The 26049-nt window shown below is 37.6% G+C and overlaps 3 protein-coding genes across 9 annotated transcripts in view; all 3 read left to right on the top strand.

The window, feature by feature from the left end:
* Positions 1-26049, top strand: part of brsk2a (BR serine/threonine kinase 2a) — a 224598-nt gene that overhangs the window by 53653 nt on the left and 144896 nt on the right. The gene's annotated exons all lie outside the window — the stretch shown is intronic.
* LOC147324409 (uncharacterized) lies at positions 7863-11637 on the top strand. Its single transcript, XM_086302312.1, has 4 exons — positions 7863-8244; positions 8963-8990; positions 9419-11571; positions 11627-11637. Exons 3-4 carry the CDS (start codon positions 10230-10232, stop codon positions 11635-11637), a joined length of 1353 nt encoding a protein of 450 aa, XP_086158438.1. The 5' UTR covers positions 7863-8244; positions 8963-8990; positions 9419-10229.
* LOC147324408 (uncharacterized) lies at positions 11691-20544 on the top strand. 3 transcript variants are annotated; one of them, XR_015130135.1, is made up of 4 exons: positions 11692-17297; positions 18855-18971; positions 19088-19191; positions 19296-20543. XR_015130135.1 is itself a non-coding variant. In XM_086298184.1 (2 exons), the coding sequence occupies exons 1-2, from the start codon at positions 11808-11810 to the stop codon at positions 18858-18860; spliced, it is 5496 nt and encodes a 1831-aa protein (XP_086154310.1). In that variant the 5' UTR covers positions 11691-11807; the 3' UTR covers positions 18861-19268. The 3 variants fall into 3 exon arrangements, 1 of the variants encoding a protein (XP_086154310.1); XR_015130136.1 differs by having other exon boundaries at positions 11691-17297; positions 18855-19191; positions 19296-20544; XM_086298184.1 differs by lacking the exon at positions 19296-20543 and having other exon boundaries at positions 11691-17297; positions 18855-19268.

The following is a 26049-nucleotide window of genomic DNA, read 5'->3' as shown; positions in this document are numbered from 1 at the left end:
TTATATTTTCCACATACGTGAATATGCAAGGGCCTGCCTCGCCAGACAAAAGTCTACCTAAACAAAGGTGAATGCAGACGTCTGCGTTTTGTCCAGTGTGTTGTTGTAACACTGCATTATAAGTCACAAACTCTCCATGTTTTCTCCATGTAGACTCAAAATGGACTATAAAATAGTATAAGAAGAACTGCTCATCTGTTGTGTCTGCAGCTGTCAGAATAACCAAGCCTGTACCTTTTTTTTTTTTTTTTTTTTTTTTTAAATGTTCACCAACATCCTGGGATTCTAGTTAGTGTGAATGCTTGAAAAGCATTCACAGTATTGTTATTCGAATCTTTATTAGTGTGAATGCTTGAAAAGCATTCACAGTATTGTTCTTCAAATCTTTATTATTATTCCATATTCCGTACGTTTTTTGGCATCTAACTCCTTCAAAACCGTTCAACTTAGAAAAACCATTCAAACATCGTTAGATTCCTATTATTTTGGACATGACTGCTTCTATTTTTCTCATTTTTAACATTTATATTTTTAATTTTATTCAACTTTATTCAACAAAAATTTCCCATGTATTTCAATGGGGAGACCCTTCAAATTCTCATTCAACTTACTCATTTTTAAACTCTTACTACTTCCACATACATTGACATAGAGCCACCATTCAAACTTTAAAACGAAGACAAGACATTCAACTATTCAACTTGTATTTATCTTTTCAATATCTATTATACTTTTTCTTCAGTTCCAGTTTAAGTTTCATGATGTTTTTTCACCCGTTTCAGAGTTTATAATGGGTGTGTATGGGACGGAATGTTGGGGCTAGAGTGAGGCAGCTCAACTGCTAGAGTGAGAGGAGCAAAAAAATTAATCTTAAAATCTTTTTTAAAACTGCTGCTGTGTCCTCAGCGTTTGCTCTACAGGTATGATTTTACCCTCAAAACGTAGCCATGGCTGTCCTCTTTCATCCAATGTGTTTACTATTGTACTAGGTGTTACGGTTCTTTCATAAATGTCACCAATGCACAGCCTCCTCCTTCCAACTCTTCCATAGACTCTAATGTTAAAATGGCTCAGAAGGTTCGTTTGAAAATCAGAAGAGCATGGTGTCTTTCCACTGTCACCACGTCCATATAATAAACTCCACAGGCATGAAAACTGAGAATTCAGTAGACTAGACATTGCTGTCACTCACGGTGAAAGAATTTTGTCAATACGACTTTTACTTTTCATTTGGGAACGATTTGTTTCGGCCTGACTTTTCTGTTCATTTTAAGCAGCAAAAGTGAGGCGCATGTCTGTGTACGTGTGTATGGAGCCATTGGGTGCGGTCACTATAGCAACCAGGCTCACACCTGCCTGCTTAACGAGCTCTGCCTGCCACTGTACCAAGATTCATCTTAAGCACTTCTCTTTCAACTGCTGCTGTGTCCACAGTGTTACAGCCATCATTTTACCCTCAAATTGTCGCCATTATTGTTCTCTTTCCAACACCGTATCTTTCAAAGCTCAGGCATTTAAACTTTTTAAACTGTGTGGATCAAAGTGGAGGGATCACATTTGAGTCATTCAGTGATTCAAAGAATATGACCTTTTAATATTCATTCAGATGTTTTCTGACTCTAAATGTTCTTTTCTCATTTCTTAGGTTTTTCTAATTTACAATTAAAACATTTTCAGCTTTTTTCCAACTTCTTCTTCTGTGTAACCTTCAGCTTTTAGCAGTTCAGCACTGTTGTTTTCAGGTTAAATTCGGGGTTTTTTTTGTTTTTTTTTAATCTCATTCAATATTTAACTCAAAATTCAGCAATTAATTCATTTCAGTGCATACATTCAGATTCAAGCATTCACACTGCAGTTTCTTCAGAAAATGCACTTTCTAGTTAGTGTGAATGCTTGAAAAGCATTCACAGTATTGTTCTTCTAATCTTTATTATTAGTGTGAATGCTTGAAAAGCATTCACAGTATTGTTCTTCTAATCTTTATTAGTGTGAATGCTTGAAAAGCATTCACAGTATTGTTATTCGAATCTTTATTATTATTATTATATATTCCGTACGTTTTTTGGCATCTAACTCCTTCAAAACCGTTCAACTTAGAAAAACCATTCAAACACCGTTAGATTCCTATTCTTTTGGACAACACTGCTTCTAAATTTCATATTTTTAACATTTATATTTTTAATTTTATTCAACTTTATTCAACAAAAATTTATAATGTATTTCAATGGGGAGACCCTTCAAATCCTCATTCAACTTACTCATTTTTAAACTCTTACTACTTCCACATACATTGACATAGAGCCACCATTCAAACTTTAAAACGAAGACAAGACATTCAACTATTCAACTTGTATTTATCTTTTCAATATCTATTATACTTTTTCTTCAGTTCCAGTTTAAGTTTCATGATGTTTTTTCACCCGTTTCAGAGTTTATAATGGGTGTGTATGGGACGGAATGTTGGGGCTAGAGTGAGGCAGCTCAACTGCTAGAGTGAGAGGAGCAAAAAAATTAATCTTAAAATCTTTTTTAAAACTGCTGCTGTGTCCGCAGCGTTTGCTCTACAGGTATGATTTTACCCTCAAAACGTAGCCATGGCTGTCCTCTTTCATCCAATGTGTTTACTATTGTCCTAGGTGTTATGGTTCTTTCGTAAATGTCACCAATGCACAGCCTCCTCCCTCCAACTCTTCCATAGACTCTAATGTTAAAATGGCTCAGAAGGTTCGTTTGAAAATCAGAAGAGCATGGTGTCTTTCCACTGTCACCACGTCCATATAATAAACTCCACAGGCATGAAAACTGAGAATTCAGTAGACTGGACATTGCTGCCGCTCACGGTGAAAGAATTTCGTCAATACGACCTATACTTTTCACTTGGGAGCGATTTGTTTGGGCCTGACTTTTCTGTTCATTTTAAGCAGCAAAAGTGAGGCGCATGTCTGTGTACGTGTGTATGGAGCCATTGGGTGCGGTCACTATAGCAACCAGGCTCACACCTGCCTGCTTAACGAGCTCTGCCTGCCACTCTGCCAAGATTTATCTTAAACACTTCTCTTTCAACTGCTGCTGTGTCCACAGTGTTAAAGCCATCATTTTACCCTCAAAACGTAGCCATCGTTGTTCTCTTTCCAACACTGTTTTTCAAAGCTCAGACTTTTACATTTTTTAAACTGTGTGGATCCAAGCAGAGGGATCAGATTTTAGCCATTCAGTGATTCAAAGAATATGACCTTTTAATATTCATTCAGATGTTTTCTGACTCTAAATGTTCTTTTCTCATTTCTTAGGGTTTTCTAATTTACATTTAAAACATTTTCAGTTTTTTTTCCAACTTCTTCTTCTGTGTAACGTTCAGCTTTTAGCAGTTCAGCACCTTTGTTTTCAGGTTAAATTCGGTTTTTTTTTTGTTTTTTTTTAATCTCATTCAATATTTTTAACTCAAAATTCAGCAATTAATTCATTTCAGTGCATACATTCAGATTCAAGCATTCACACTGCAGTTTCTTCAGAAAATGCACTTTCTAGTTCTATTTTATTCTGTATTCCGTACGTTTTTTGTACTCCTACTCCTTCAAAACCGTTCAACTTAGAAAAACCATTCAAACACCATTAGATTCCTCTTCTTTTGGACATGACTGCTTCTATTTTTCTCATTTTTAACATTTATATTTTTAATTTTATTCAACTTTATTCAACAAAAATTTCCCAAAATTTCCCATGTATTTCAATGGGGAGACCCTTCAAATCCTCATTCAACTTACTCATTTTTAAACTCTTACTACTTCCACATACATTGACATAGAGCCACCATTCAAACTTTAAAACGAAGACAAGACATTCAACTATTCAACTTGTATTTATCTTTTCAATATCTATTATACTTTTTCTTCAGTTCCAGTTTAAGTTTCATGATGTTTTTTCACCCGTTTCAGAGTTTATAATGGGTGTGTATGGGACGGAATGTTGGGGCTAGAGTGAGGCAGCTCAACTGCTAGAGTGAGAGGAGCAAAAAAATTAATCTTAAAATCTTTTTTAAAACTGCTGCTGTGTCCGCAGCGTTTGCTCTACAGGTATGATTTTACCCTCAAAACGTAGCCATGGCTGTCCTCTTTCATCCAATGTGTTTACTATTGTCCTAGGTGTTATGGTTCTTTCATAAATGTCACCAATGCACAGCCTCCTCCCTCCAACTCTTCCATAGACTCTAATGTTAAAATGGCTCAGAAGGTTCGTTTGAAAATCAGAAGAGCATGGTGTCTTTACACTGTCACCACGTCCATATAATAAGCTCCACAGGCATGAAAACTGAGAATTAGGTAGACTAGACATTGCTGTCGCTCACGGTGAAAGAATTTTGTCAATACGACTTTTACTTTTCATTTGGGAACGATTTGTTTCGGCCTGACTTTTCTGTTCATTTTAAGCAGCAAAAGTGAGGCGCATGTCTGTGTACGTGTGTATGGAGCCATTGGGTGCGGTCACTATAGCAACCAGGCTCACACCTGCCTGCTTAACGAGCTCTCTCTGCCACTCTGCCAAGATTCATCTTAAACACTTCTCTTTCAACTGCTGCTGTGTCCACAGTGTTAAAGCCATCATTTTACCCTCAAAACGTCGCCATCGTTGTTCTCTTTCCAACATCTTGTCTTTCAAAGCTCAGACATTTAAACTTTTTAAACTGTGTGGATCCAAGTGGAGGGATCACATTTTAGTCATTCAGTGATTCAAAGAATATGACCTTTTAATATTCTTTCAGATGTTTTCTGACTCTAAATGTTCTTTTCTCATTTCTTAGGTTTTTCTAATTTGCAATTAAAACATTTTCAGCTTTTTTCCAACTTCTTCTTCTGTGTAACCTTCAGCTTTTAGCAGTTCAGCACTTTTGTTTTCAGGTTAAATTTGGGTTTTTTTTGTTTTTTTTTAATCTCATTCAATATTTTTAACTCAAAATTCAGTAATTAATTCATTTCAGTGCATACATTCAGATTCAAGCATTCACACTGCAGTTTCTTCAGAAAATGCATTTTCTAGTTAGTGTGAATGCTTGAAAAGCATTCACAGTATTGTTCTTCTAATCTTTATTATTATATTTTCTTTTTCCGTACGTTTTTTGAAAGCCTACTCCTTCAAAACCGTTCAACTTAGAAAAACCATTCAAACATCGTTAGATTCCTATTATTTTGGACATGACTGCTTCTATTTTTCTCATTTTTAACATTTATATTTTTAATTTTATTCAACTTTATTCAACAAAAATTTCCCATGTATTTCAATGGGGAGACCCTTCAAATTCTCATTCAATTTACTCATTTTTAAACTCTTACTACTTCCACATACATTGACATAGAGCCACCATTCAAACTTTAAAACGAAGACAAGACATTCAACTATTCAACTTGTATTTATCTTTTCAATATCTATTATACTTTTTCTTCAGTTCCAGTTTAAGTTTCATGATGTTTTTTCACCCGTTTCAGAGTTTATAATGGGTGTGTATGGGACGGAATGTTGGGGCTAGAGTGAGGCAGCTCAACTGCTAGAGTGAGAGGAGCAAAAAAATTAATCTTAAAATCTTTTTTAAAACTGCTGCTGTGTCCACAGCGTTTGCTCTACAGCCACCATTTTACCCTCAAAACGTAGCCATGGCTGTCCTCTTTCATCCAATGTGTTTACTATTGTCCTAGGTGTTATGGTTCTTTCATAAATGTCACCAATGCACAGCCTCCTCCCTCCAACTCTTCCATAGACTCTAATGTTAAAATGGCTCAGAAGGTTCTTTTGAAAATCAGAAGAGCATGGTGTCTTTCCACTGTCACCACGTCCATATAATAAACTCCACAGGCATGAAAACTGAGAATTCAGTAGACTAGACATTGCTGTCGCTCACGGTGAAAGAATTTCGTCAATACGACTTGTACTTTTCATATGGGAACGATTTGTTTCGGCCTGACTTTTCTGTTCATTTTAAGCAGCAAAAGTGAGGTGCATGTCTGTGTCCGTGTGTATGGAGCCATTGGGTGCGGTCACTATAGCAACCAGGCTCACACCTGCCTGCTTAACGAGCTCTCTCTCTCACTCTGCCAAGATTCATCTGAAACACTTCTCTTTCAACTGCTGCTGTGTCCACAGTGTTACAGCCATCATTTTACCCTCAAAACGTCGCCATCGTTGTTCTCTTTCCAACATCTTGTCTTTCAAAGCTCAGAGATGTAAACTTTTTAAACTGTGTGGATCCAAGTGGAGGGATCACATTTTAGTCATTCAGTGATTCAAAGAATATGACCTTTTAATATTCTTTCAGATGTTTTCTGACTCTAAATGTTCTTTTCTCATTTCTTAGGTTTTTCTAATTTACAATTAAAACATTTTCAGCTTTTTTCCAACTTCTTCTTCTGTGTAACCTTCAGCTTTTAGCAGTTCAGCACCTTTGTTTTCAGGTTAAATTCCTTTTTTTTTTTGTTGTTTTTTTTAAATCTCATTCAATATTTTTAACTCAAAATTCAGCAATTAATTCATTTCAGTCCATACATTCAGATTCAAGCATTCACACTGCAGTTTCTTCAGAAAATGCACTTTCTAGTTATTATTATATTTTATCTATTCCGTACGTTTTTTGTAATCCTACTCCTTCAAAACCGTTCAACTTAGAAAAACCATTCAAACACCGTTAGATTCCTATTCTTTTGGACAACACTGCTTCTATTTTTCTCATTTTTAACATTTATATTTTTAATTTTATTCAACTTTATTCAACAAAAATTTCCCATGTATTTCAATGGGGAGACCCTTCAAATTCTCATTCAATTTACTCATTTTTAAACTCTTACTACTTCCACATACATTGACATAGAGCCACCATTCAAACTTTAAAACGAAGACAAGACATTCAACTATTCAACTTGTATTTATCTTTTCAATATCTATTATACTTTTTCTTCAGTTCCAGTTTAAGTTTCATGATGTTTTTTCACCCGTTTCAGAGTTTATAATGGGTGTGTATGGGACGGAATGTTGGGGCTAGAGTGAGACAGCTCAACTGCTAGAGTGAGAGGAGCAAAAAAATTAATCTTAAAATCTTTTTTAAAACTGCTGCTGTGTCCACAGCGTTTGCTCTACAGGTATGATTTTACCCTCAAAACGTAGCCATCGCTGTCCTCTTTCATCCAATGTGTTTACTATTGTACTAGGTGTTATGGTTCTTTCATAAATGTCACCAATGCGCAGCCTCCTCCCTCCAACTCTTCCATAGACTCTAATGTTAAAATGGCTCAGAAGGTTCGTTTGAAAATCAGAAGAGTATGGTGTCTTTCCACTGTCACCACGTCCATATAATAAACTCCACAGGCATGAAAACTGAGAATTCAGTAGACTAGAAGCTGCTGTCGCTCACGGTGAAAGAATTTTGTCAATACGACTTTTACTTTTCATTTGGGAACGATTTGTTTCGGCCTGACTTTTCTGTTCATTTTAAGCAGCAAAAGTGAGGTGCATGTCTGTGTCATGTGTATGGAGCCATTGTCACTATAGCAACCAGGCTCACACCTGCCTGCTTAACGAGCTCTCTCTCACTCTGCCAAGGTTAAACCTAAAAATGTTAGATTGTAGTAAGATTAACTTTTTCAAAAGTACAATAAGACAGATTTGACAGGGTTTTGCCACAGATTAATAGTTTGTCACTAGTTAGTATATGCCAACTAAGTAGAGCATTGTGATTGGCACAAAGGTTTTTCAGATCTGGGCAGTTGGAGTCAGTTGATGACTTCAAAATCATCCTTTCTGACTGGATAATTAAAGCTCTCAGCATCTATCGGTCTGTAGTTAATTTTCCCACCTTTTAACTAACGTTTAACTAACCTAATCTCATTTAATGTCTCTGTTTATAGTCTGTATAGTTTATCTCCCCACGAATACACTCAAAGTAGTCTTAAAATAAAACCCACAAAACAGTTCAAGATTTAATACTTTTTATTTGCTCATTTAATGCCAGTTGCCCTGTTTTTCTGTATGTCACTCATTCGCTTATACTTGGGCAAAAAGGACCAATTTGTACACTAGTATAGTGTATTTTTTCCCTCTATCTCTCTATGTCTGTCACACACAGAGACCAACACACAGACATGTATATGCTCATTATTGCTGTTCAAACTGATGATCAAATTTCCAAGCACCACCTGAACGCCTCATCTGTTTTTAACCTATCACTGGACCAACTGTCGTCATTCCGCTTTGCTCTCTGCTGTGGTAAGTACAGTACACTCAGTACTGCAGTGTTTTATTTTTATGATGGAAAAAATACATGTTTGACATTTAAACTCACATATCAAGTCCAACAGAGTTAAAAACAATTCAAAGAAGAAAGAAAGAAAAAAGAATAACCTTCGCTATCATTTATATACGTTTATTACGTTTTGCTGTTAGCAGCAGTGCTAACGCTAGCTATAGTGCTAACACTAGCCTTAGCAGTTGTTAACTGACAAAAATAATATTCCTGTGATATTTCTTGCCGGTCAGTGAGACAAAAGTAAGAAATTAGCTTTATTATTGCCATTGTGGCTCAGTTTTAACAGTAAGAGTGCTAGCGCTAGCAGCATTGCTAACGCTAGCTGCAATGCTAACGCTAGCTGCAATGCTAACGCTAGCTGCAATGCTAACGCTACCTGCAATGCTAACGCTAGCTGCATTGCTAACACTAACTGAAGTGCTAATGCTAGCCGGAATGCTAGCGCTAGCAGCAATGCTAAGGCTAGTAACAGTCTAACAGTAGCCTTACATAAGTGGCAATACTTCAGTTAATTAGTGTGAATTGTAAAATGACTGCTGTATCAGTTGGTGTGCTATATTACTCTATAATTACCCTGCTGACTAGAAGTTCAGTGTATCATGTCGTGTGGGCTTTGTATTTCTGTTAGTCTGATAACACTGTACAGACAACTAACGTATTATTTCTCGTTTCTTTCAGGAACCTGACTGACACTGTGCTTTGCCTGGTAGGTGTGCACATACTGTAAGAGAAGTAGACCAAAATAAAAAAATAATATGACTAATATAAGCTGTAAAGTGATGGGTTCAAACTTTGTGCTAGACCTTTTAAACACAATTTTATAATAAATACACATAAGTGCAGCTTAACAATTGGGCTAAAATATTTTTTTCGTACATTTTTGTAGTCATACTACATGTGATTAATTAATGATTCACTCAATCATATTTGTATTTAAAAATATTATTGCTGAATTTAATTAAATATTTATTCTTTTAAAAAGTGCCCAATTATGCAACTTTTTGCACATGGCAGCCGACAACAGTTTAGCTTGAATATTTGTTTTGTCCTTTTGCAGTAGTCACATTTAGTTCATACAATTACCATGTGATATAATTTTAATAAAATTATTATTTTTTCTTGTTTTTTGTTCAGAGTGTGTAGAAGAAGAAGAACAAGGACCAGATCTCCAGTCTTCTCTCTCACATCCCAACCCCCCAACCCCTCTATCCTCTGTCCTGCTCCACCTATTGTCTCTGCCTTCTTTCCATCTGTATTTCACTCTGTGGTTTGTGAGAAATTTTGCCAAACCAACAATCCTTTTGCGGTTTGATTTAAAGCCGTGTCTCTCCTGCTCTGTCTGTTCTCTCTGCTAAATTTTCTCTCTACCTGTTTTTCACTCTTGGCTTGCTGCTGAAAAACGCCAAGCCAACAAAGCAATAAAGAGTGCATATTTTGCCTCAACCTATGAACAAACTGAACAAACAAAGAAAAATCTGCGGTTTGATTTAAAGCCGTGTCTCTCCTGCTCTGTCTGTTCTCACTGCTAAATTTTCTCTCTACCTGTTTTTCACTCTTGGCTTGCTGCTGAAAAACGCCAAGCCATTAAAGCAATAAAGAGTGCATATATTGCCTCTACCTGAGAACAAACTGAACAAACAAAGAAAACTAATTCACGGTTTGATTGTGATTTCCCAGCCGTGTCTCTCCTGCTCTGCCTGTTCTCTCTTCTAAATTTTCTCTCTACCTGTTTTTCACTCTTGGCTTGCTGCTGAAAAATGCCAAGCCAATAAAGAGAGTGCATAATATTCTCTCAACTGAAGAACAAACTGTCAAACGAAAGACAACTGTTTAAGACAAATAAAAACTGAAATATAAAAACAAAGACAACATCTCCTGGTGTGTGCCACTCTTATCTTGTGAACAATTTTTCTAAAGACTAAGAAACACTTGCAGGTGTGTGAAAATGCCAAGGAAGCAGAAAAAGTCACAAGCTGCAAAACAACGCTGGAAAAAGTTTCATGAGTTTCACAGTGTACCAACATGTGAACAAGCTGAGTTTGATTTTCCTCAGAGCTCTGCAGAAGACAGTGTGTCTACAAAGACCAATTCTGACAGTGTCAAACAGGCAGGTCAACATGTTCCTGCACATGTACAACAGGTATCTTATGCTGATGCTGTAAAGAGTGGACTGCAGCATGAATTTAATGAACAACATGAGGTGTTATGTGACCCACAGGTGGGTTATGCTGATTTTTTGAAAAGAGGCTGTCACAGTGATGTGGCAGGACCATCTCATGCAGAAAGAGTGAACCTTGAAAACCAGCCCTCTGTTATACATGTCTGTGCATCTCGCAGCCAGGCTCATCCTAAATATGGAGACTCCAGAAACAAGCAGTGCACATGTAACTCACTCACATTTCTTGCTTTCCTTCATGAGAATGAAAACATGACTACAGCTGACCTAAATCTGGTCTTGGATAAAGGTGATGTGATGTACAAAGAGGCCAAGAAAAGATTTCCTAAAAATATTCATTTGGCAACCGATGAGCTGCCAGACAAAGTTGATGCTCGCAGGTCTATGTATGATGTCGACATGACACAGCCTTCCCGGTATGGGACATTTGAAGAACCTCCAGAGGAGGCAGTAGATACCTTTCTCAGCTTAGAAGCAGGACTGAGCTGCCTGTTGTCAGATGTGCAGTATGCCTTACTGATTATGAGTGGATTGTGTATCGCAGTGTTCAGATCCACATCAGGCAAATATGGTTTCTTTGACCCACACTCCAGAACACCCAGTGGTCTTCCTCTACTACTACAGTCACGTAATCGTGGTACAGCTGTGATGCTGAAATTCACACTCCTCAGTGACATGATTAAGAGGCTCCAAGATTCTTATGAAATGATGGAGATATCACCCTCTTGTAACTATGAACTGAAGCCTGTGCAGTTCTACAGTATGAGCACAGTCAACCTGAGTGATACTATCACAGACACAGTCTGCAGACCAACAGCTGCCACTGCTGTGGCACCTACTCACTCTGATACAACTGTTGATGAAGCAAACTCCTCTACTCCAAGGAGAAACACAACCACTGATCCGACTGAAAATATCTTTTGTCAAATGTCCATTTGTACGCCACTGGTGAAACAAAAAGAAGTCCACGTGACTCAGTTCACATCATATGAAGATCAGAATGAACCTCCTAATATACCAACTGAAGAACTATGCAGTGAATTAAGTTTCCTTCCATCAAGTGATGCTTTTTCATGTCAATCAAATGCTGCCATAACAAATGTTGCTGCCTGTGACCTTTTTGATATAGTTTTACAAAAACTGAAAAAAGTTAATAAACAACAAAGGCACAAAATGAAAAGAAGATTAATGGCATCAGAGAAACCCAGAAATCAGAGAAAAGAAAACCAAAAAAGGAAAGAACAACAAAAGTACGCTTCAAATAAAGATTACAAAGAAAAGAAAAAATCTTGCACAAGCGAGACATATAAAAACAATCCTGAAGTTAGACAAAAACAACAACAGTATATGAAAAGACGTTACTGTGAAAATGATGAATTCAGAAAGAAACAAAAACAATATGTTAAAAAACGTTTTTCTGAGAATGCTACAGTTAGAAAGAAACAACAACAATATATTAAAAGACGCTACTGTGAGAACAATGAATTTAGAAAGAAACAACAACAATATATTAAAAGACGCTACTGTGACAATGCTGAATTTAGACAAAAACAAAAAAACTATATAACTAAAAGGTATCAAGAAAACCCTGAATTCAGAGAGAGACAGAGATCTCGAGTGACTCAGCGTTATGCACATGACAATGCATTCAGAGTAAGACACAGACAACTAATGAAACAACTAATGCGAGACAGGTATCAAAGTAATCTTGCATTCAGGATTATGCACAACATGAGATGTGCCATGAAAATAAAAAGGAAATACAGATGGGTGAACAGACAAACCCAAGAGAGTGACAACAGTGTGATCAACGAGGCCATATCTGTGTTCAAATCACAAATCAAAGCTGGACCATCATACCCATGTACTGTCTGTTTCAAGGCTTCATTTCCAAACCAAGTGCGACCCTGCACAAGGTCAAAGTATGTCAAAAACCCACATGTGGTTGCAACATGTTTGACTGGAAGATTTGTTCATGTTTGTGATGAAAACTGCAGAAATGAGCAGTGCAATGTTCCCGATGAGAGAAAGAGAGAGTGGATTTGTCACACCTGCCACGATCATCTTAAAAATGGATCCATGCCAGCACTTGCTGTTGCCAATAAACTGGATCTTGCTGATACTCCACCTGAACTGTCTGATCTCAACATACTGGAGAGACATCTCATAGCCAAGTGCATACCATTTGCCAAGATCATTCCTCTTCCCAAAGGCAGACAAAGAGCAATTAGAGGAAATGTGGTCTGTGTCCCATCCGAGGTACAGGAAACTGTTGAAGCATTGCCTCGATTGAGAATTAATTCTCAGGTCATGAGAATAAAACTGAAGAGACGCTTGTCTTACAAAGGTCATCAGCTGTTTCAGACTGTAAGCTGGTCTAAACTTGTGCAAGCACTGCATAAACTCAAGCAGATTCACCCACAGTATAAGGATGTGAGCATCAGAGATGATGCTGAGCTGTGTGATCCAACACTTCCTGATGAAGATGATGATGATGATGATGAAAACATGAATGAGGACGATTATGATGAGGCTGATTTAATGGAAATTGACAGCTGTGAGAAAAATGCACTGAGTGAAGCACAAAATAAAAATGAACAGGACATTGACACGTTACCCTGTGATGGTGAACAATCGCATGAACAGATGAGAGATGATTCAGAGCAAGCAGATGGACTGACTAATGGTGGTTTTGCACTCGAGTCCTGTTTGCAGCCCCCTGATGTGGCTGAGGAGATATTATGTTTCAGTGAAGGAATCTACTCTGTTGCTCCTGCAGAGAGAAACAATCCAATAAGTTTTTTCAAAACACCTAAACTGGAGGCCATGGCCTTCCCTGTGCAGTTTCCTACAGGCCAAAACACACTTGATGAAAGAAGGCTGATCAAAGTATCTCCCAGTGGGTATTTCAAATCAAGACTTTTCTGCATTGATGATCGTTTTGCCAAAGACACAAACTATTTGTTCTTTGCACAGTTTGTGACTGAAATACACTTGGCTACATCCAGCATGACAGTACAGTTAAGGAAGGCAAAGCCTCTGACCAGAGATGGTAGAAAAATAACCTCAGGCATGTTACAAGATAAACATGAGGTGGAGAAACTGGTGCGAAATAAAGATGCAGTGAGATTCATGCAGCCTCTGAGAGGAACCCCAGCCTATTGGGAGAAAACAACAAGAGATCTTTTTGCCATGATCAGACAGTTGGGAACTCCCACGTTCTTTTGCACATTTTCAGCTGCTGAAATGCGCTGGCCTGAAGTGATCGAGGCAATAACAAGGCAGCAAGGTGAACAAGTGAATTTTGAAGGACTCGACTGGTCAGCAAAGTGTGACATCCTGAGAAGCAATCCTGTCACAACAATGCGCATGTTTGACAAGAGAGTTGAAGCATTATTCAGAGATTTACTCTTATCTCCCGCAGAGCCACTTGGCAAAGTCATTGACTACTTTTACAGAGTTGAGTTTCAGCACAGAGGAAGCCCACACATACACTGCCTCCTGTGGGTAGAAGGTGCTCCTGTGTTTGAGGAGGATGATGAGCAAACTGTTCTTGATTTTATAAACAAATACATCACAGCTCAGCTGCCTGATCCACATAAACAACCTGAACTGTACAAAAAAGTAACAGAAGTGCAAAAACACAGTAAGAACCACACAAAGACGTGCTTTAGGAGTTTAAGCTCCGGGTGCCGTTTTGGTTTTCCCAAACCACCCTGCAATGAGACAATGATCACAAGACCCAGTGAGGATGATGCACTGGAAGTAGAAACGGCAAAGAACAAGCTCAGACCACTGAACCAGCTGCTGAATGAACCTGAAACTGCTTCCATGAGTTTAGAGCAGCTCTTGGAAAGATGCAAGTTGACACATGCAGAATATGAGAGATACCTGAATAAAATGAACATGAGGAGTACGATCATACTAAAGCGTGATCCAAAAGACTCTTGGATAAACGGCTATAATCCACATCTGCTTGAAGCCTGGAACAGTAATATCGACATAAGCTTTGTTTTAGATGCTTTTGGTGCTGCAAATTATTTAATGAAATATATATCAAAAAAAGAGGGCGGGCTATCTGAGTACCTGAAAACTGTCATTGAGAACTCCCATAAGGACAGTGTAAATGAGTGCGATGAAATGAGAGCCGTCATGCAGGCATATTCAAAGAAGCGAGAGATCAGTGCACAGGAGTGTGTTGCTCGTGCATGTGGTCTTCACATGAAGCAATGCTCACGTGCTGTAATATTCATTCCAACTGATGATAATCCTGTGAAAATGAGTCGTCCCCTGTCAGTTCTGGACAACACAACACCTGAGTCTTCCAATGTTTGGATGACATCTTTGAATGACAAATACAAAGCCAGACCTGAAACACCAGAGTATGAGGAGATGTGCATGGCAGACTTTGCTGCTACTTGCAGGATTGTCTATGGCCAACAGAAAAAAGGTAAAGATGTTTTGCCCCTTCTCAATGAGATGGGGTTTGTGCAAAGGCGCAAAAACAATAAGCCTGCTATCATCAGATTTCACCGCTGCTCACAAGAAAAACATCCAGAGCAATATTACGGAAGACTGCTTAAACTGTACCTTCCTCATCGTTCAGACCACGAACTGAAAACACCATCGTTGCCAACCTATCAGGCTTTCTATGGTGCTGGCTGTGTACAGCTACCAGGTACTGACCATCTTGAGTACGTGCAACACATTGTCAAAAGAAACAGAGAAAAATATGAGAAAAACAGTGAGGAGATCGAGAGCGCTGTTGAGGAATATGAGCAGAACAGAGGTGTGACTGACGAATGGTGTAATCTGGCACCTGAATCAGATCTCGTAAGGTTGCCACTTGTCGAACAAGAAAGAGAGCGAGACAATGAAAATGAACAGGAAGATGTGCCCGACTACAGCCGTCAGGCTGATGCTTCAACAGAAGTCAGAGCCATCAGGGAACCCCCTGCTATTGATCCCACATTGTTACGTCAGATGTTTCAGAATCTGAACAAGAAGCAAGCCTGCATATTTTATGCAGTTAGAGACTGGTGCATTAAAAGAGTCTGTGCTCTAAATCCAGAGCAGTTTTTCTTTTATATTAATGGTGGTGCTGGAACAGGAAAATCACATCTTATCAAATGCATCTACTCAGAAGCATCTAAGATACTGAGCAAAGTGCCCAGATATGCAGACGACGTTGACATATCAAAACCCACTGTCCTGTTAACTGCTTTCACTGGGACTGCAGCTTTTAACATTTCTGGAACAACACTGCATTCTCTTCTCAAGCTGCCTAGAAGCTTAAAACCTCCCATTCAGGGACTTGGCAATCAGCTGGATGAAGTCAGATCAGAACTTTTGAATGCTGAAATAATCGTCATTGACGAAGTGTCTATGGTGTCAAGACATCTGTTTGCATATGTAGATGCAAGACTCAAACAGATCAAAGGGACTCGGAGACCCTTTGGAGGCATGTCAGTCATTGCTGTCGGAGACTTCTATCAGCTACCCCCAGTGCGACAGTCTAAACCTCTCTGTGTGCACGACCCGTCTGAGATCGACCTGTGGCGGGAGCATTTTCAGATGATCACTCTGACTGAGATTATGCGTCAGAAAGATGATGTTGTCTTTGCAGAGATGCTGAACAGAATTCGTGTGAAAGGAAAGTTGGATGAGCTTTGCGAAGCAGATAGAAATTTGTTGTCACAGGCCATAACTGAACCAGCCCTTTGTCCAACTGATGCGTTGCACATTTTTGCAACTAATAAAGAAGTGGATGCACACAACTCTGCAACACTGGCTCTGCTCCACACTCATATCATTGACATCCATGCAGATGATTATAGAAAAGATCCTAGAACTGGCAGAATGGCACTTCAAGACAGACCATTGAAAGGAGGTAAAAACGAGTTACCAGACACACTGAAAGTTGCAGAAGGAGCTCGTGTCATGCTCACCAGAAACATTGACATACAAAATGGTTTGGTTAATGGAGCTTTTGGAATACTACTTAGAGTAGTTCACTCTGAAAACGACCAACACATCATCAAGCTTGGACTTAAAATGGATAATGAGACATCTGGAAAGAATAACCGCACACCAGCAGACGACATGGTGTACATTGAGAGAGCAGAGGAGAATCTGAAGCAGAAAGGAGTGGTACGAAGACAGTTCCCAGTGAAGCTGGCCTTTGCATGTACAATACATAAGGTACAGGGTATGACAACTACATCAGCTGTTGTCTCTCTTAAGAGCATTTTTGAGCCCGGCATGGCCTACGTAGCTGTCAGTAGAGTGACGTCTCTCAGTGGACTGTATCTTCTTGATATGGAGGAGAAAAAAATATTCACCAACCCAGAAATCACTGCAGCGCTTGAGAACATGAGACAAGCCAACCTTGATGACATGATGCCTCTTCTACACGTGAGGCAAACACTGAGCAGGTCAGAGGTTTTCACCATTGTTCATCATAATACAGAGGGACTGCCAGCTCACATTAATGACATCAAAAGTCACCATGAATTGTGTCTAGCAGATGTTTTGTGCCTAACAGAAACACACCTGCGGGGCTCTTTTGTCGCAGAGAGTCTCCACTTGGAAAATTACAATTTGTTCAAACGCAACAGACACCTGTCCTACACAAACTTTCCCCAGATGGCAAACAGAAGTGGTGGTGGAGTTGCTGTTTATGTGAAAAGTGACATTCAAGTGCATGAAAAACAGTACATTCATAATGTAACTGACCTTGAATTTCTGGCTTTAAAGGTTGAAGCACCAGTCAGTGCTCTGATTGCAGTTGTATACAGACCTCCAGACTACACTCTGAGGCCATTCCTGAAAAACCTGGTAAGCCTATTAGACTCATTGGAGATCATGGACTGTCATCCCATCATAGTTTGTGGTGATTTTAATGAGAATGTTTTATCCAGTGCAAACAAACCAATCCTGGAGCTGTTTGAGTCTAGGGGATACGCACAGGTCATCACTGCCCCTACCACAGAGAAGAACACACTGCTTGACCTAATTTTCATTTCTCAGTCAGATCGATGTCTCCATTCTGGAGTCATGAAGACCTACCATAGTTACCATGACCCAGTATACTGTGTATTGTCCTGTGATGATTCATGATCTAGATCTTTGAATACAGTAAGTAATATCTATATTTTTGAATGACTTAAGAAAGTAGAGCGATATTTAAAAGTTGACGCTCTGCATTGCAGTATAATGGTTGAATTGTTTACATAAAATACAATTACATGAATTAAGTAATGATATCAGTAAAAGATGACAATTTTATTTATCACAGAAAATCTAAAGTTCACTAACAGTAACCTATAAATGTCAGAAAAATCAAATATAGCAGTTTAAAATGAATAGTGTAGGCATATCCTCTCTGCAGCCAGGCTTCAACATCCTGCCAGGCTGCCCCAGTCTCACTGTGGCTGGGAGGGAGGGAGGGTGGACCAGAGGATTGCCTACACAACACATAAATGTTCAACAGCTTCTTCATTGTTTCTGAGAGAACAATAATGACTAAAGGTTGCTTTTTAAACAAACAAACAAACAAACAAACAAACAAACAAACAAACAAACAAACAAACCTAATTACAGCAATAATGACAGTTAAGCCACTTTATGTGTGCCTCTATTTTGAAATACTATTTACAAAAATGTTATTATTTTGGTTTGTTATAAACTTTAAACTTTTTCAAAAGTATACGATTATATTTTTGGACAAATCTTTCGATGAAACATACATTTTTATGAGCTTTTATCATGTTTCGGCCAGTGCAATCATCAGGGTGGGTCTGGGTTGATAACTGCACATTTCTGGCCAGAAATGTTTCAGCAGTGTTACATAAGTAGTACATATGTAACACTTGCTTTCTGTTACCAGCTGATACCCTACATTTGTATAGACATTGGATGGTGTGAGGTTGGGGAGTTGAGTGGGGGGGGGGGTTTACGGTGGGAGCTGAGGGGGGGGGGGTGTTAGGTTTCCTTTTTTCTTTTTCTTTTTTAAGAGAGACACAGTCCTCCTGTGTCTTCTCCAAGCTTCACATGTAAGATCCAACAGTGTGAAGCACATAGCAGCTAGAAACTGTAATGCCACAGATCAGAGAGGCTTCATCATCACCATCTTCATCGCCGTACGATCAGAGCGTGAGACTTCACATCTGGAGCACAGGAGACATTCTGTGATAAGTCCTCCTTCTAGCTTGTCCCACAAGCAGTCGGTGAGATTTACTCACAACAAAAAGGGTTAATGACATTATTTCCATGAAAACATGTATTCATTCTTTGTGAAGTGTTTAAATTGTGTTTTCACTTGACCTTAGGAGTGTTAGAGTGTATTGTAATGTCTGTACTCAGGTGTTTCCCTCTGTGATCCATCCCCATCAGAGCTGAGACACTCAGGACTGAACAGACTGCACAGTTTCTGTGACCGAGCCTCCAAAACACCTTCTTTGAAACCACTCATGATAGAAGGGCTTCATATTTGCAGCAGCACTACTACAGGTATTCAGTTTATTACAGGATGTGTTTGTTTCTTAGGACCAGCTCTGAGTGCACACTACCTAACATATACACCTTTCTGTTCATTACAAACCAACTACTCTGGATCATATGGCCAGTTGGCAGGAATGTTGCTGCAGGAAAACATCCCTGGAGATCACCATCATTGTCAGACTGACTGTGCCTCCTCTGTGCAGTGTCAAGATCCTCTCTAAATGAGTGTGTAAGTTAACATTTTCATTATTTTATTCCCTTTGACAAGACAAGTATCACTGATATTTACATTTACAACTACATATGTTCCCGTTTTCTGCTCTTCTTTTAAAGTCCTCAGCTATCCTGCTTCTGTGCTGCTTGCCACACATCAAACACTGGCCGGATGACAGGGAGGATCCACTCTGAAGTCACTGGACGTGATGAGGATCATATGGGACTTCATAGTTTCACAGAAACATTGTGCTCTGTGATTACAGGTTTTAAATGGACATAATGACTGCCTCTCTCTGATCAACAGGCTAAAGGATTGTTTTCATTGTTAGTGCTCTGTACAATGTATGCTTATTTAATATTTCATCACAGAGCAAACCTTTATTTATTTAACATTTTTTTTATTTTGTTTTAATGTTGAATTAACTGTGGGGATTTTTTTAAGTGGGCACTTGGGATGTCATATGACCAGAAATGTGGTAACTGGAATTCAACAGTATGGAAGAAAAAATCTGCTGAGAACGAAACACATACAAAAACCCCCAAGAAAATTCAAATTCATTCCATGTAATCCAATCTAAAACATTTTAAACTGCTGAACAGCAACACAAACAGTGTTAAAAAACAGTGTTAACAGAATGATTATGATGATTTTGTACCAAAGTTTCAGGTCACATGGCACACCTAGTGTGTAGTGTGGGGTATCAGCTGGTAAGTATAGGTTTTTTCATATTTGTGTCCTTAGAGTTTAGATAGATAAAGCCTTGTGTATAATAATTAGTCATAACCACAACTCAAAGTCAGGGACTAACTAAATTTGGGACTTTGTGTCTGAGCCCAGGTTAAAACAATGTGTAAAAAAGCATTTAGTGGCATGGCTGAACAATGCTGTATTGATACTTATTTATCCATGTTCACAAAAAGGACTAATGTGTTTATTTGATTATTTGCATGTGTTAAACTGTGTCACCACCTTAGGCTTTCATTTGAGTTTACTCACAAATCTCTATACAGTTCTCTTTTACCACTGTGTGGACTCTGTTTACATTAAAACATAAAAAAGAATGAGTAATAAAAAGATGTGTAGACAGATCAGAAGATTAAGTAGACCGATAGAAACAGCTGTTCAGCCATGTTCTAAGAAACCAACACAATTTAAAGGTTCAGGATTGTGGTTTTAAAAGTTGAATTTTCATGTATTTCATATGTTGCTCATTATTTTTTATTTAGTTATTTAATTTAGTTATTTTTCTTTATTCTACCAGTCCTTTTCAGAAAGAAGCTGTATATGACTTAAGATTTTTATGTTATTTTCTATGACATACAAAACAAATTGATGTATGTAATACTATTAAACATGATATACACATGTGTATATGTCTGAAAAACATCATGCTGTATATTAAAGTTTGTATTTTCTCCAGAATTTTTGTTCATCTTTTAAGTTCATTTCAATTAGAAGAATATGAACTTTTAATATTCATTCAGAGGTTTTCTGACTCTAAATTTTCTTTTGTCATTACTCATCTTTTTATTATTTACATTTTAAACATGCTTAGCTTTTTCCAACTTCTTCTGTGTGAACATCAGCTTTCAAAAGTTCTGCACTTTTATTTTCAGGTTAAAAATTCTGTATTTTCCAGCTCATTCAGATTTTTAACTTAACATTCAGCAATTAATTCATTTCAGTGCATACATTCAGATTCAAGCATTCACACTGCAGTTTCTTCAGAAAATGCACTTTCTAGTTAGTGTGAATGCTTGAAAAGCATTCACAGTATTGTTATTCTAATCTTTATTATTATTATTATTATATTTTATTTTTCCGTACGTTTTTTGTAATCCTATAACTTCAAAACCGTTCAACTTAGAAAAACCATTCAAACACCGTTAGATTCCTATTCTTTTGGACAACACTGCTTCTATTTTTCATATTTTTAACATTTATATTTTTAATTTTATTCAACTTTATTCAACAAAAATTTATAATGTATTTCAATGGGGAGACCCTTCAAATCCTCATTCAACTTACTCATTTTTAAACTCTTACTACTTCCACATACATTGACATAGAGCCACCATTCAAACTTTAAAACGAAGACAAGACATTCAACTATTCAACTTGTATTTATCTTTTCAATATCTATTATACTTTTTCTTCAGTTCCAGTTTAAGTTTCATGATGTTTTTTCACCCGTTTCAGAGTTTATAATGGGTGTCTATGGGACGGAATGTTGGGGCTAGAGTGAGACAGCTCAACTGCTAGAGTGAGAGGAGCAAAAAAATTAATCTTAAAATCTTTTTTAAAACTGCTGCTGTGTCCACAGCGTTTGCTCTACAGGTATGATTTTACCCTCAAAACGTAGCCATGGCTGTCCTCTTTCATCCAATGTGTTTACTATTGTACTAGGTGTTATGGTTCTTTCATAAATGTCACCAATGCACAGCCTCCTCCCTCCAACTCTTCCATAGACTCTAATGTTAAAATGGCTCAGAAGGTTCGTTTGAAAATCAGAAGAGCATGGTGTCTTTCCACTGTCACCACGTCCATATAATAAGCTCCACAGGCATGAAAACTGAGAATTAGGTAGACTAGACATTGCTGTCGCTCACGGTGAAAGAATTTTGTCAATACGACTTTTACTTTTCATTTGGGAGCGATTTGTTTGGGCCTGACTTTTCTGTTCATTTTAAGCAGCAAAAGTGAGGTGCATGTCTGTGTCGTGTGTATGGAGCCCTTGGGTGCAGTCACTATAGCAACCAGGCTCACACCTGCCTGCTTAACGAGCTCTCTCTCTCACTCTGCCAAGATTCATCTTAAACACTTCTCTTTCAACTGCTGCTGTCTCCACAGTGTTACAGCGATCATTTTACCCTCAAAACGTCGCCATCGTTGTTCTCTTTCCAACATCTTGTCTTTCAAAGCTCAGAGATGTAAACTTTTTAAACTGTGTGGATCCAAGTGGAGGGATCACATTTTAGTCATTCAGTGATTCAAAGAATAGGACCTTTTAATATTCTTTCAGATGTTTTCTGACTCTAAATGTTCTTTTCTCATTTCTTAGGGTTTTCTAATTTACATTTAAAACATTTTCAGTTTTTTTCCAACTTCTTCTTCTGTGTAACCTTCAGCTTTTAGCAGTTCAGCACTGTTGTTTTCAGGTTAAATTCAGGTTGTTTTTTTTTATCTCATTCAAAATTTTTAACTCAAAATTCAGCAATTAATTCATTTCAGTCCATACATTCAGATTCAAGCATTCACACTGCAGTTTCTTCAGAAAATGCACTTTCTAGTTATTATTAGTGTGAATGCTTGAAAAGCATTCACAGTATTGTTCTTCTAATCTTTATTAGTGTGAATGCTTGAAAAGCATTCACAGTATTGTTCTTCTAATCTTTATTATTATTATTATATTTTATCTATTCCGTACGTTTTTTGTAATCCTACTCCTTCAAAACCGTTCAACTTAGAAAAACCATTCAAACACCGTTAGATTCCTATTCTTTTGGACAACACTGCTTCTATTTTTCATATTTTTAACATTTATATTTTTAATTTTATTCAACTTTATTCAACAAAAATTTATAATGTATTTCAATGGGGAGACCCTTCAAATCCTCATTCAACTTACTCATTTTTAAACTCTTACTACTTCCACATACATTGACATAGAGCCACCATTCAAACTTTAAAACGAAGACAAGACATTCAACTATTCAACTTGTATTTATCTTTTCAATATCTATTATACTTTTTCTTCAGTTCCAGTTTAAGTTTCATGATGTTTTTTACCCGTTTCAGAGTTTATAATGGGTGTGTATGGGACGGAATGTTGGGGCTAGAGTGAGGCAGCTCAACTGCTAGAGTGAGAGGAGCAAAAAAATTAATCTTAAAATCTTTTTTAAAACTGCTGCTGTGTCTGCAGCGTTTGCTCTACAGGTATGATTTTACCCTCAAAACGTAGCCATCGCTGTCCTCTTTCATCCAATGTGTTTACTATTGTCCTAGGTGTTATGGTTCTTTCATAAATGTCACCAATGCACAGCCTCCTCCCTCCAACTCTTCCATAGACTCTAATGTTAAAATGGCTCAGAAGGTTCGTTTGAAAATCAGAAGAGCATGGTGTCTTTCCACTGTCACCACGTCCATATAATAAACTCCACAGGCATGAAAACTGAGAATTCAGTAGACTAGAAGCTGCTGTCGCTCACGGTGAAAGAATTTTGTCAATACGACTTTTACTTTTCATTTGGGAACGATTTGTTTCGGCCTGACTTTTCTGTTCATTTTAAGCAGCAAAAGTGAGGCGCATGTCTGTGTACGTGTGTATGGAGCCATTGGGTGCGGTCACTATAGCAACCAGGCTCACACCTGCCTGCTTAACGAGCTCTGCCTGCCACTGTACCAAGATTCATCTTAAGCGATTCTCTTTCAACTGCTGCTGTGTCCACAGTGTTACAGCCATCATTTTACCCTCAAATTGTCGCCATTATTGTTCTCTTTCCAACACCGTATCTTTCAAAGCTCAGGCATTTAAACTTTTTAAACTGTGTGGATCAAAGTGGAGGGATCACATTTGAGTCATTCAGTGATTCAAAGAATATGACCTTTTAATATTCATTCAGATGTTTTCTGACTCTAAATGTTCTTTTCTCATTTCTTAGGGTTTTCTAATTTACATTTAAAACATTTTCAGTTTTTTTCCAACTCCTTCTTCTGTGTAACCTTCAGCTTTTAGCAGTTCAGCACCTTTGTTTTCAGGTTAAATTCGTTTGTTTTTTTTGTTTTTTTTTTATCTCATTCAATATTTTTAACTCAAAATTCAGCAATTAATTCATTTCAGTGCATACATTCAGATTCAAGCATTCACACTGCAGTTTCTTCAGAAAATGCACTTTCTAGTTCTATTTTATTATTATGGATTCCGTACGTTTTTTGTAATCTATCTCCTTCAAAACCGTTCAACTTAGAAAAACCATTCAAACACCATTAGATTCCTATTCTTTTGGACATGACTGCTTCTATTTTTCTCATTTTTAACATTTATATTTTTAATTTTATTCAACTTTTTTCAACAAAAATTTCCCATGTATTTCAATGGGGAGACCCTTCAAATTCTCATTCAACTTCCTCCTCTTTAAACTGTATCTACTTCCACATACATTGACATAGAGCCACCATTCAAACTTTAAAACGAAGACAAGACATTCAACTATTCAACTTGTATTTATCTTTTCAATATCTATTATACTTTTTCTTCAGTTCCAGTTTAAGTTTCATGATGTTTTTTCACCCGTTTCAAAGTTTATAATGGGTGTGTATGGGACGGAATGTTGGGGCTAGAGTGAGACAGCTCAACTGCTAGAGTGAGAGGAGCAAAAAAATTAATCTTAAAATCTTTTTTAAAACTGCTGCTGTGTCCGCAGCGTTTGCTCTACAGGTGTGATTTTACCCTCAAAACGTAGCCATGGCTGTCCTCTTTCATCCAATGTGTTTACTATTGTCCTAGGTGTTATGGTTCTTTCATAAATGTCACCAATGCACAGCCTCCTCCCTCCAACTCTTCCATAGACTCTAATGTTAAAATGGCTCAGAAGGTTCGTTTGAAAATCAGAAGAGCATGGTGTCTTTCCACTGTCACCACGTCCATATAATAAACTCCACAGACATGAAAACTGAGAATTTGGTAGACTAGACATTGCTGTCGCTCACGGTGAAAGAATTTTGTCAATACGACTTTTACTTTTTATTTGGGAACGATTTGTTTCGGCCTGACTTTTCTGTTCATTTTAAGCAGCAAAAGTGAGGTGCATGTCTGTGTGCGTGTGTATGGAGCCATTGGGTGCGGTCACTATAGCAACCAGGCTCACACCTGCCTGCTTAACGAGCTCTGCCTGCCACTGTACCAAGATTCATCTTAAACACTTCTCTTTCAACTGCTGCTGTGTCCACAGTGTTAAAGCCATCATTTTACCCTCAAAACGTCGCCATCGTTGTTCTTTTTCCAACATCTTGTCTTTCAAAGCTCAGAGATGTAAACTTTTTAAACTGTGTGGGTCCAAGTGGAGGGATCACATTTTAGTCATTCAGTGATTCAAAGAATATGACCTTTTAATATTCTTTCAGATGTTTTCTGACTCTAAATGTTCTTTTCTCATTTCTTAGGTTTTTCTAATTTACATTTAAAACATTTTCAGTTTTTTTCCAACTTCTTCTTCTGTGTAACCTTCACCTTTTAGCAGTTCAGCACTTTTGTTTTCAGGTTAAATTCGTTTTTTTTTTTATCTCATTCAAAATTTTTAACTTAAATTCTGTATTTAATTCATTTCAGTGCATACATTCAGATTCAAGCATTCACACTGCAGTTTCTTCAGAAAATGCACTTTCTAGTTATTAGTGTGAATGCTTGAAAAGCATTCACAGTATTGTTCTTCTAATCTTTATTCTATTTTATTCTGTATTCCGTACGTTTTTTGTACTCCTACTCCTTCAAAACCGTTCAACTTAGAAAAACCATTCAAACACCATTAGATTCCTCTTCTTTTGGACATGACTGCTTCTATTTTTCTCATTTTTAACATTTATATTTTTAATTTTATTCAACTTTATTCAACAAAAATTTCCCAAAATTTCCCATGTATTTCAATGGGGAGACCCTTCAAATCCTCATTCAACTTACTCATTTTTAAACTCTTACTACTTCAACATACGTTCACATAGAGCCACCATTCAAACTTTAAAACGAAGACAAGACATTCAACTATTCAACTTGTATTTATCTTTTCAATATCTATTATACTTTTTCTTCAGTTCCAGTTTAAGTTTCATGATGTTTTTTCACCCGTTTCAGAGTTTATAATGGGTGTGTATGGG

The sequence above is a fragment of the Aulonocara sp. 'chitande type north' Nkhata Bay genome, linkage group LG7 (assembly GCF_057382095.1).
Source record: "Aulonocara sp. 'chitande type north' Nkhata Bay isolate Kocher_YH1m ecotype deep benthic linkage group LG7, A_spYH_male_GT1.1, whole genome shotgun sequence".
Lineage (NCBI taxonomy): Eukaryota > Metazoa > Chordata > Actinopteri > Cichliformes > Cichlidae > Aulonocara > Aulonocara sp. 'chitande type north' Nkhata Bay.
The sequence above is the reverse complement of the archived record's forward strand: the minus strand, read 5'-3'. Positions and strand labels throughout refer to the sequence as shown.

Excerpts from the sequence above, each read along its gene's own strand:
- LOC147324409 (XM_086302312.1), top strand. The coding sequence starts at position 10,230 with ATGCCAAGGAAGCAGAAAAAGTCACAAGCTGCAAAACAACGCTGGAAA.
- LOC147324408 (XM_086298184.1), top strand. The coding sequence starts at position 11,808 with ATGAAAAGACGTTACTGTGAAAATGATGAATTCAGAAAGAAACAAAAA.